Consider the following 11,192-nt stretch of genomic DNA (forward strand, 5'->3'; position numbering starts at 1 on the left):
CATTAAACAATGTATTTCATTGTTTTGGTACCATGATAACCATGGTTACCATAGTCGATGGTAATTTGGACATGGTTGCCATGGTACATTTTTGTAATCGAAGCAGAAAAGGAGAATAAGAAAAAGACAAGCTAAGAAACACGGTAGAACAAAAACAAAATACAACATCAGAATACGGCTCTTAAACGGTACGTGCTTCACTGCTCCCCTTAATTTACAAACCTCCCTTACTCAAATCACACTTGTGTCATTATGAAATTCAGAAAGACACAAAAGAGTACTATACTTACCAATACAAGATGTAATGTTAGGCAAAATGATAAACGTTTGTGAAAAATCAGTTCATGTCCATGATAGTTGGTGTTACAGATTGAATATGTTTCAAACACAATAAATATAGTAATGATACGGAACTGAACGGAAATGATGATGATCAAGTTTAGGCCTGCAGTTCCGGCTTTCATCGAAAGGGTGCGGTGGGGTGCGGCGCGGGGGGGGGGGGGGGGGCTTTTCTCGAAAGGTTGCGTTGAGAGCGGAGTACCGTTTTAACACACCCTTTCGATAAAAGCGGGGGGGGGGGGGGGCTTTTCTCGAAAGGTTGCGTCGACTAGTCTTTCGCATCAGTCGTTTAAAATGAGGATCTGGGACAGAAGGTAATAGTTGCCAATTTAAGTATATCGAAAATGTAATAAATAAAATGAAATGGTCTTGATTACAGAGTGGTCTCTTTCGTTATTACTATGTTGATGGGGGAGATAGAGAGAAGGAAAAAAGGGAAAGGGAAAGGGAAGATAAAAGGAAAGAAAGAAGAATAAGAAGAAAACAGGGAAACGGGGGGGGGGGCGAAGGGCTCTTGCCTCCTCCTCACCCCCCCGCCAAAAAATAAATAAGAGAGAGAGAGAAGGAAAAGGGAAAGGGAAAGAAAATATAGAAGGAAAGAAAGAAAGAAGAGGAAGAAGGAAAGAGGGAAACGGGGGAAGGGCGAAAGGCTCTTACCTCCCCCCCGCCAAAAAAAAAAATAAGAGAGAGAGAGAGAGAGAGAGAAGGGAAAGAGAAAGAAAGAAGAAAAATAAGAAGGAAAGAGGGAAACGGGGAAAGGGCGAAGGGCTCTTGCCTCGTCAAATAAAAATAATGCGTACATTTAAATGCTTACAAAACTAAACTAACTAAACAACTGAGAAAATATTAAATATAATTAAGTACAATAAAATCTACTGACTACAAGGCGCACCGGAAGCAGTTTGGGATTGGGGGGGGGGGGGCAAACATTCCAGGGGGCTCACATTCCAGGGGCAGTGACATAATGAGAAAAAAGTTCGGAAGGGGGGGGGGTGGGGCAGACGAAAAATCTGCGTCACCACCAGTCTTACACGTTACATGCAGAAATACACAAAAATACATACAGAAAAACAAAATACAACATCAGAATACGGCTCTTAAACGGTACGTGCTTCACTGCTCCCCTTAATTTACAAACCTCCCTTACTCAAATCACACTTGTGTCATTATGAAATTCAGAAAGAAACCAAAGAGTACTATACTTACCAATAAAAGTTGTAATGTAAGGCAAAATGGTCCCGAAAATGGTAAACGTTTGTGGAAATCAGTTCATGTCCATGATAGTTGGTGTTACAGATTGAATATGTTTCAAACACAATAAATATAGTAATGATACGGAACTGAACGGAAATGATGATGATCAAGTTTAGGCCTGCAGTACGTTCCGGCTTTCATCGAAAGGGTGCGGAGGGGTGCGGTGTGTGAGTGCAATCCTTTTATACCTTTGCACCCAACGTATGCAATCTAAAAATAGGCGAGGCCTATAAATTATATTTGGTCTAAAGAGCATTTGATGCATTTTCCTAATTTAGTTAGTTTGAAAATAACAGAATCAAAATTAGTCTTCTTATGTGTTTATTTTCTGTCTGCTCATCATAAACGTATGCCTCATAACAGAAACTGGGTAGATACTTAACCATCAAAATACCAAGAGAGAGAGAGAGAGAGAGAGAGAGAGAGAGAGATCAGAGAGCCTAAGGGTATTACAAAAATTTAAAAAATGACGCTACTTATGACGCGTTGTATACGTTTTCAGTTACATTTTTTCCAGAAAGGGGGAGGGGCGGGATGGAGTACTCCCCAACTGCACTCTACTCTACTCCACGTATAGACAAGTTCAGTGCCCCCCCCCCCCTCCCCCCACCACCATCACCACCACCACCACCTACCCCGAGTTCCCTCGCCGCATTCGCCTGACACGCTACGCCACATTACTATCGATATTATTTTACCAAAATGTGAACAGCGCCATCTCGGAATTGGTATTGTATGAGTCATTTGGATGGTATACACACCCAAACATGACCAATTCTGTTTTCGGCAGTTTTGTGTTCTATTCTTAGACATTCGATCAATTCTATTTCAACGCTTACAATATGGCGAGTAAAGTTCTTGTTTTTTTAATTTCTTTCATTATTATGTGTTTATACAGAAAACGTGTAATGGGCTTAACATAATATAAAATCATAAACTATATTTTGTGGATGAAAAAAAAAATATCAGGGTGAAGAATGGTTGTACACCATAATTATTAAACTCCCATTTACATATAGAACTTAATTAAAATTAATATAACAACCTATTTTGACATGTACTTCAATGTATTACCATTGTCTATCTATCTATACTTCATCAAAATTTGATGGCAACAAAATTAAATACAATATGAAAGAACAAAATAGAATATTTAATATTCTATTTCGTTCTTTCATATTGTCTTTAATTTTGCTGCCATCCATTACCCTGCTCTCAGTTTAAATGCAACAAATAAAATTGTTCAAAACATGTGTGTATGTGAGGGTATATAGGTCCTATCAATTCACAATATTTTTAAAGAATAACATTATGTAGATGAAGTGAGCAAGGAAACTTCAAGGGCATAATAACATTTAATCCGAATTCACGGTCTGTTTTGGCCTAGCCTAATCAACAGTGGCCTTTATCCTTAGTAATTTGATAAATATGTAGTTGGTCTATTACTTATCACAATTCTGCTTCAGTGTTTTCTTCCATCATAACTCTATAAAAGAGAAGATGGAAAGGAAACGAAAACTTTCCAGTTCATCTTGCAAAATCATTCGGACTTGAAACTCAGTGTTCTTATGCACAATCTATATTTTTAAAGATGACCCTCTGTTATATAGAATTATATAATAAGGTATACACAATAACAGATAATAATTTGATTGGCTGTTAGTAAATTTGTCATCAAACTTTACACTATCAAGTTTTCGTGAAAAGGGCCCTGAATTTCAGTAAAATAATGTGCTTTTAACTAGAAGTCGAGATTTGAAATTGAATTAGAATTGACCACTTTTGATGATTTTGATAATTTTTGATGAGTTTTGATACTTTTCTCCCATGTTGCAGGATTTGTCAAAATTGTTCATGTTGCCCCTTTTTATGTATATAAAGAAATACTTTTATGTTCCATTATCGTTGCTTATAAAATAATTTTAATTACTGTTCATTTGTTTTGTTCCCAGTTTGAATAGTTTATATTTATTGGCATAAAGTGAAGAAGACATGTAAAAACAAGGACTTTCAAATCTAATTAGGCCTACAATGAATGTTCTAATCCCAGTGATGTTCATATATTTTACATGCAAAATGATCTTATATCAAAGACAAACAGAATACATCGCAATAGATGTGAATGTGATTAAAAACATCTTTATTCTGTAATGTTCAAACTGTCTAAAACTTGGAAGATTTCGTAATTTCTCTTTCAACCAATGAAAGAGCTATCCGGGTGCTATTTTTAGAATGCACGGGTACAACGTATAAATACCACCGACCTCGAGTGAGATGTTCACAGTAGACGCGTACAGAGAATAAGCGCTGCATAGGTAAACCAGCTCATGGATTCGATTGTCAAACGGATAAATTTGGATTTAACACAAGAATTTGAGCACAATAAATAAGCTATTATATTTTTGATGCCCCCGTAGCTTGCAGTTGCAACTTTTTGGTGAGTTTTAAGCACTTTCTTGTATTTATTGCTGTTACTTTAGTTACGTGTGTTATCGAAGAATTTTTCGGAAGGTCGAAGGCAAGTTTAGGATTTCGATTTCTGCAACGGCACCGGGCGGACAGATACACCACCGTGGCTTATGCCATTAGGGTGGGTAGCGTCGCGGCGCGGCGCGTTGACTTGAACGCGACCATTCGTCCAAAGCCCCCCCCCCCCCCGGTTTGACCGAAAGGGTGCGTTGGGAGTGTCGCGTCGCGTCGCGTTAACTTGAACGCTACCATTCGTCCAAAGCCCCCCCCCCCCCCCGGTATGGCCGAAAGGATGTGTTAACATATTTAAAAAGTATTTAAAAAATAATAATCTTGTAAATCAAGGGTATCGAATAAGAAATAAACCACGTTTGAATTATATTTGGCATCTGTCACCCCACCCCCATTACTACGCCAATGTTTTAGGTTTGTTGGCGGGATTAATCGCAACTGTTCCCTTCTTTTTACCCTTTTCTTTTCCTTTTCCTTTTCCTCTTTTTTGTTCCCTTTTAGCTCTCCTCTTTATCTTTCCCTTCCCCCATTTTTTTTGTGGGGGGGGGGGTGCCCCTTCTTTTCTTCTCCCTATTTTTTCCTTCCCTTTCTCTCCTCTTTTCCTTTCCCTTTCCTTCCTTCTCTCTTATTATTTAATGGGGGGGGGGTAACAGCTGGGAGGCAAGGCCCTTTCGCCCCCCGATCTCCTTTCCCCCCTTTTTTCTTATCGTAGCTGATCTCCCCTACCTTTCTTTTTTCTTTCCCTTTCTCTCCTATTTTCCTTTCCCTTCCTTCTCTCTGTTTTAGGTTTGCTGGGGAAAAGGCCTTTCGCCGCCCCCCCCCCCCATCCACAATTTGTTGGCGGGATTAATCGCAACTGTTCTCCCCTTCTTTTTACTCTTTTCTTTTCTTCTTCCTATTTTTTTTTGATGGGGGGGGGGGGGTAACAGCTGGGAGGCAAGGCACTTTCGGCCCCCCCCCCGATCTCCTTTCCCCCCTTTTTTCTAATCGTAGCTGATCTCCCCTACCTTTCTTTTTTTCTCTCCTATTTTCCTTTCCCTATCTCTCCTATTTTCCTTTCCCTTCCTTCTCTCTGTTTTAGGTCTGCTGGGGAAAGGGCCTTTCGCCGCCCCCCTCCCCGATCTCCTTTCCCCCCACTTTTTTCTTCTTCTTTCTTTCCCTTTCTCTTCTTTTCCTTCTCTCTCTCTATGTCTCTCTTTTGTGCGGGGGGGGGGGGGCAAAGGGCTAAGGGCTCTTGCATACCTATCTCTATCTCTATTATTTATTTTTAGGCGGGGGGGGGGGGAGGAGGCAAGAGCCCTTTGCCCCCCTCTCCCTCTTTTCTTCTTCCTCTTCTTTCTTTCCTTTATCTTCTCTTTCTCTTTCCCTTTCCCTTCTCTCTCTCTATTATTTATTTTTTGGCGGGGGGGGGGGGGGCAAAAGCCCTTCGCCCCCGTCTCCCTTTCTTCTTCTTTCCTTTTTCTTCTCTTTTCCTTTCCCTTCTCTCTCTCTCTCTTTCTCTCTATTATTTATTTTTTGGCGGGGGGGGGGGGGGGCGGGTGAAAGGCAAGAGCCCTTCGCCCCCTGTTTCCCTCTTTTCTTCTTCTTCCTCTTCTTTCTTTCCTTTATCTTCTCTTTCCCTTTCCCTTCTCTCTCTCTCTCTCTATTATTTATTTTTAGGCGGGGGGGAGGCAAGAGCCCTTCGCCCCCGTCTCCCTCTTTTCTTCTTTCCTTAATCTTCTCTTTCCCTTTCCCTTCTCTCTCTCTCTCTCTTATTTATTTTTTGGCGGGGGGGGGGAGGCAAGAGCCCTTTGCCCCCGTCTCCCTCTTTTCTTCTTTTTCCTCTTCTTTCTTTCCTTTATTTTATTTTTAATAAGCAATCATATGTTTTCTCTTTAGTGATTTAGAAGTCTATTTAAAGGGAGCAGTTTCCATAAATATTAAAAAAACACAGAAAATGCAATAAATTTTTAATAATTTATTGCATTTTACCCCGGTTCCCAACATAAAAAATCTTTTGTGTGCCCATGCCTTGAGTCATAATGCATGGCCGACCAGAGGATTTTTTTATTTTGGGGACCGGGGTAAAATGCAATAAATTATTGAAAATTTATTGCATTTTCTGTGTTTTTTTTTATTTATGGAAACTGCCCCCTACCCTAGCCCCCAATGCGTACAGTCATGGTTTAGTGACAAAACAAACGCCTCATAACTGTGAGGCCTCAGGACCAAAACCGTGTCGATGTGCTATATTAATGCTCTTTTGTGGGGCATTAATCCTCATTACTGTCATTTATGACTTGAGGGCGTAGGTCCCTTAGTTAATGAGCATAGTAGCATACACATGCTTTAGCAGTACCGCAAAACACACATTGGCAAATTATTATTCAATAAAATCTGAGATTGTATACTATTATCTAGATCTGTTATTTTTAAATAATTTTTAAAATAATTCAATAAATTGGGGTAAAACTGAAATATTCCACCTTTATGGCGACAGTGTACTTCACTTGTATTGTAGCTACTTGCTCCGAGCTCCCTCTAGCATGTCTAGACTATATAGAAAACTTCCCCAATTTGTGCCTGTTGCCGTTGGTTCCCCATGATCCTCTTTTTCTTATGTTAGTTGAGAGCTGAGTTAATGAGATAGCCACCTGTCAGTGACCTCGCTGTGTGGTCTAATCCCTTCTGGCCCAGTAGTATTGACGGTCTTTAATAGAGCCTCATTAAGTAGCCCCTTAGACCTAGTTAGTTCTGAAAGATTACGCCAAATTAAGCACATGGGACTGATCTCAGTCAATCCGATCAACTGCACGATCCGATCATCAAGTTCAGTTTAATACAACATTACGGTTTAACACTTGGCAAAAAAACATAAACTTCTATATTCTGACATTTTACTAGTATACTTAAACACGTACCACACAAAAAACAGGATAATATGCAGGAATACTCATATAAACTCACCACGAAAATGATCAGGAAGCTTGAAGCCCGGTCGCACGTGTCCAGTCTCTCTTCAGTGCTCTTACTTGAAACTTCGATGCTCTGAACGGGTACATTTGGAATAAGCCCCCCCCCCCCGTATGTGCCATTTGGTCGCATTATCTGACCTGACGCGCCTTAACAATCCAACGCACCCTTTCGGTCAAACCGGGGGGGGGGGGGGCTTTGGACGAATGGTCGCGTTCAAGTCAACGCGCCGCGACGCGACGCTACCCACCCTTATGGTATAAGCCCACCACCGTTGCATTTACCTAGACTAGGCTGGAGCCTAGCTTTGTCATCGGCTGCACCGGTTCCCTCTCCGGTGGCGGTGGTCGATGCGTTGTGGTAGATGGTGTGATACGTGTATACAGCCTAGACAGTACTAGTAGTACTGCAGCCTACATGTGTAACTTGGTTATGTTGACTTCAAATTGACAAGGACTTTCTATTGTACTTCTTTTAATGCTTAATCAGGGCCCTGTGTTATAAGGTAAAGTAAAGAGTTGCGATTGATTAAAAATGCTTCGCAAATTAAAAACAAAACAAAACTGTGCGCTTGCTTTAAAGGTACTAGATCTAGTCTAAATCTATGTCCCATTTGCAGGCCAAAAAAATGAAAAAGTTAAATTCCAACTGCATTTGAAAGATAATACTAATTTTCAGACCCTCCAAGTGCGTGACGTCACGCCTAATGCGTGACACTTGGTAGCTCTGATCCGATACATTTATTCTCGAAAATTAGGCCTAGACTCTAGGTTAGTATACATGTGTACATCGGTTTCACTTACCAGATTGACTGTATAATGCATTTAAGGGACTTTTTCTGGATTTTCTTCTTCGAAATTGAACTCTGTGTTGAAATTCTTGCAGCCTTATTTTAAACTGTTGGCTTTGCTGTCAATGGATGACGTCATCTTCCTTCGTGTGCCATAGGAAGATGATCTCATTAGATTTTGAAGTACATCTATGTACATTAGGTAGGTCAATGGTCTTTGAGGTCAATTTCCAATAGGAAGATGATCTCATTAGATTTTGAAGTACATCTATGTACATTAGGTAGGTCAATGGTCTTTGAGGTCAATTTCCAAAATTCCAGGTATTACATTTTTAATTTTTTTAATTACATTGTAGCCTCGCTATCGTGATATCGAACCAACAATAGAGGTAATGTACAGGGCAGCGTCTCACAAAACCGTCATACATGTACGTACAAGTTCTCAGACATCCATTAAGTTTAACACGCGTTTCAATGGGATGTCGGTGAACTTGTACTTATGACGGTTTCATGAAACCTACCAAGCTTCAAACAAGGTGATAGTATGAATCACTATAGGAAGACTATCTAATTCGATTTTGCAGTAAAGCAGGTCAAAGGTTGAGGGTCATAGAGGTCAGTATATGAAATGTCATGCTTTAGCTTTATTTAGAAGTAATATTTAAACTTAAAGTTCATATTACATGTGTATCTCTAAACCTAATCCTAACCCTACAACTGTATGTGTTGGCAGTCCATGTACATACATAAACTGTTAAATGATGTTTCTTTTCCGTTTTCCTCACACAGGGCGAGATTTTACCGATTCACCGAAACAAAATAATATGGCTGCGATTAGGAAAAAGTTGGTCATCGTTGGAGATGGTGCTTGTGGAAAGACGTGTCTGCTCACAGTATTTAGCAAAGACCAGTTCCCTGAAGTCTACGTCCCAACGGTATTTGAGAGCTATGTAGCTGATATAGAAGTAGAAAGCAAACAGGTGAGATGTTTTTACTTATCATTTGATTCTTACATTTATGTAGTCATGCTGTCCACAGAATCATGCAAGGAACAGTTTATGAATGTCTAGTCGTTACATCTTTACTGTACTGGTATGCAAATTATGTCTGTAGTGTAACTTCAACTTAATTTTTGTAAACTGTGACAAAGGGAAAAATAGTAAGTAGAAGAAATCAAATGCAGAAAAAATGCACATAAACATGTACATGGTATACAGTCAAACCTGCATTAGTGACTACCTGTCTACAATGACCACCTGACCCACCTGTCTACAAAGACCACATTTTGTTTGTTTCCCTTGAAAATGGTTTCTCATTGAAACATGTACTTAAGGAACATGTCTACAGGTCGCTATTGACAGGTTTGACTGTACATGTACATACTTACATGTACAATACTGGTTCACTATAATTGTAAAATAAATACTACAGATGAATAAACTTGAGTGATGACAATCATGGTGATGAATGATGAGGAACTTAAATCGGAAAGCATTTTTCTCTTGAATCACTTCCCCAGGAACGATGCAGATTGCAGACCTGTTTATGTTTTCAGTTACTGTAAACGTAGTAATATTGCTTTAATTTTCACAGATTTTGCGCTAAAGTCAGTGTCCACGAATATATAAGCATGACTTAAATGTTTTGAATGGGCAGAATTGCGTGCAAACGGTGCAACGCAAGTTTAAGAACCCGCGAATATGTTTTGAGGTCGCTCAGTGCGAAAAATTAATCATGCGAAAATAACAGCGTTTACAGTATGATGAATACTCAATGAAAATGTTGCAACATTTATTGGTCATGAACTTGTATGATATTTTTTGGATTTTGTTGTTGGAAAAAAGGATAAATTGATGTAACATGAAAAATTAACCAACTCTTTTCCTTTCTTTCTTTCTTTTGTCCAGGTTGAATTAGCATTATGGGATACAGCAGGTCAGGAAGCCTACGACAGACTGAGACCGCTCTCATATCCAGACACAGACGTTATACTCATGTGCTTTGCTATTGACAATCCAGACAGTTTAGAAAACATCCCGGAGAAATGGACACCAGAGGTAAGAACAAAAAAAAGTTTTGCATCAATCAATTGTTAAAAGGTTACACTACCACCTATAGGTTTACAATTTCTACTTAAAATATAATATGTGAATTAGAGGTATTGAGGTACATGTACATTTTTAGATGGGGTCGTCTGTAGCCGCCCTGTAATAATTTAAGAATTGCATGCCGGTACTTGTACTGATATTTAGTGAGGTGGTCAATTTTTAATTTCTAATACATAATCTCTTTCGTTTTATGACAAATATAAGAAACTACTTTTTATGATACAATACCTTTAGATGTACTTGTAGCACGGTTGAGGATATTCAAATTCAACTTCTTTATCTGGTCATGAATTTAAACAGATTTATGGGGGGTAAAAAAGAATGATCCTGAAGGTCTTTTTAGTTGTGAAATTTTGTGTAATACTGTTCTCTCTTTCATCTCTTCCTGTCCTGTCTAGGTCAAGCATTTCTGTCCCAACGTGCCCATCATCCTGGTGGGTAACAAGAAGGACCTTCGTAACGACGACAACACCAAGATGGAGCTGCAGCGGACCAAGCAGACTCCCGTCACGTACGACGAAGGTCACCAGATGGCGGTCAAGATCAATGCTGCCAAGTACATGGAGTGTTCGGCCAAGACCAACGATGGGGTGAGGGAGGTCTTTGAAACGGCCACAAGGGCAGCACTGCAGAGCAAGAAGCGCAAGAAGAAGCTTTCATGCAAGATCTTCTAAGACATCGTGTAAGATCTTCTAAGACATCGGACAATGATCAAACTGTGTCAGTCAAACTAAGCTTTTATTATTAAAAGGCACACGTTTCAGTAAACTTTGGAGCTATTGAAGTGAGCGTGTACATGCAGGAATTTTTCAAGAAGACAATAGGAGGGATGTGTACATTGCAGGAAGAGCATATGGACCAGATGCATTTACCACAACATAACTCTACATTGAAGATGCGACCCGCGGTGACCTCAGATACCAAGGTCGCACTGGAGTTTGTGAACTCTACTACACCTCGTGGCTAGTGTCTTGAGATTTTTACATAGATCTTCAGGCGGATGTAACCATTTTCTTTGTAGAGATAATTTGGCCAGCTGAGCTCTCTCTCATGTATTACTACGTCTAATTATCCAAAGATTTTTAAAAAAAAATAGAATAGACTGTAGGCCTAGTAAATGGAACAAATTTTCTTTCTGGGATGAGTGTTTCACTTTGAGTTTAGTACCTGGAAATAAGTTAATTTTCTTTTTTTATCATTTTAAGCAGTCAAGCTTGATGGACATCCATGATGTGATAAAGCAAAGCACTAAATATGCAATATAGATT

The 11,192-nt window shown here is 39.6% G+C and overlaps 1 protein-coding gene across 1 annotated transcript; it reads left to right on the forward strand.

The window, feature by feature from the left end:
- Positions 1-3,681: 3,681 nt before the first annotated feature.
- On the forward strand, positions 3,682-10,801 carry LOC115919286 (rho-related GTP-binding protein RhoA-A-like). The gene is made up of 4 exons (XM_030972686.1): positions 3,682-4,030; positions 8,606-8,796; positions 9,724-9,873; positions 10,323-10,801. Exons 2-4 carry the CDS (start codon positions 8,641-8,643, stop codon positions 10,596-10,598), a joined length of 582 nt encoding a protein of 193 aa, XP_030828546.1. The 5' UTR covers positions 3,682-4,030; positions 8,606-8,640; the 3' UTR covers positions 10,599-10,801.
- The last annotated feature ends 391 nt before the right edge of the window (positions 10,802-11,192 follow it).

The sequence above is a fragment of the Strongylocentrotus purpuratus genome, unplaced genomic scaffold, assembly GCF_000002235.5.
Source record: "Strongylocentrotus purpuratus isolate Spur 01 unplaced genomic scaffold, Spur_5.0 spur5_scaffold_6, whole genome shotgun sequence".
NCBI classification, from domain to species: Eukaryota; Metazoa; Echinodermata; class Echinoidea; order Camarodonta; family Strongylocentrotidae; genus Strongylocentrotus; species Strongylocentrotus purpuratus.

Excerpts from the sequence above, each read along its gene's own strand:
- LOC115919286 (XM_030972686.1), top strand. The coding sequence starts at position 8,641 with ATGGCTGCGATTAGGAAAAAGTTGGTCATCGTTGGAGATGGTGCTTGT. Across the intron at positions 8,797-9,723 it reads TAGAAGTAGAAAGCAAACAG|GTTGAATTAGCATTATGGGA; the intron begins GTGAGATGTTTT and ends TCTTTTGTCCAG. Across the intron at positions 9,874-10,322 it reads CGGAGAAATGGACACCAGAG|GTCAAGCATTTCTGTCCCAA; the intron begins GTAAGAACAAAA and ends TGTCCTGTCTAG.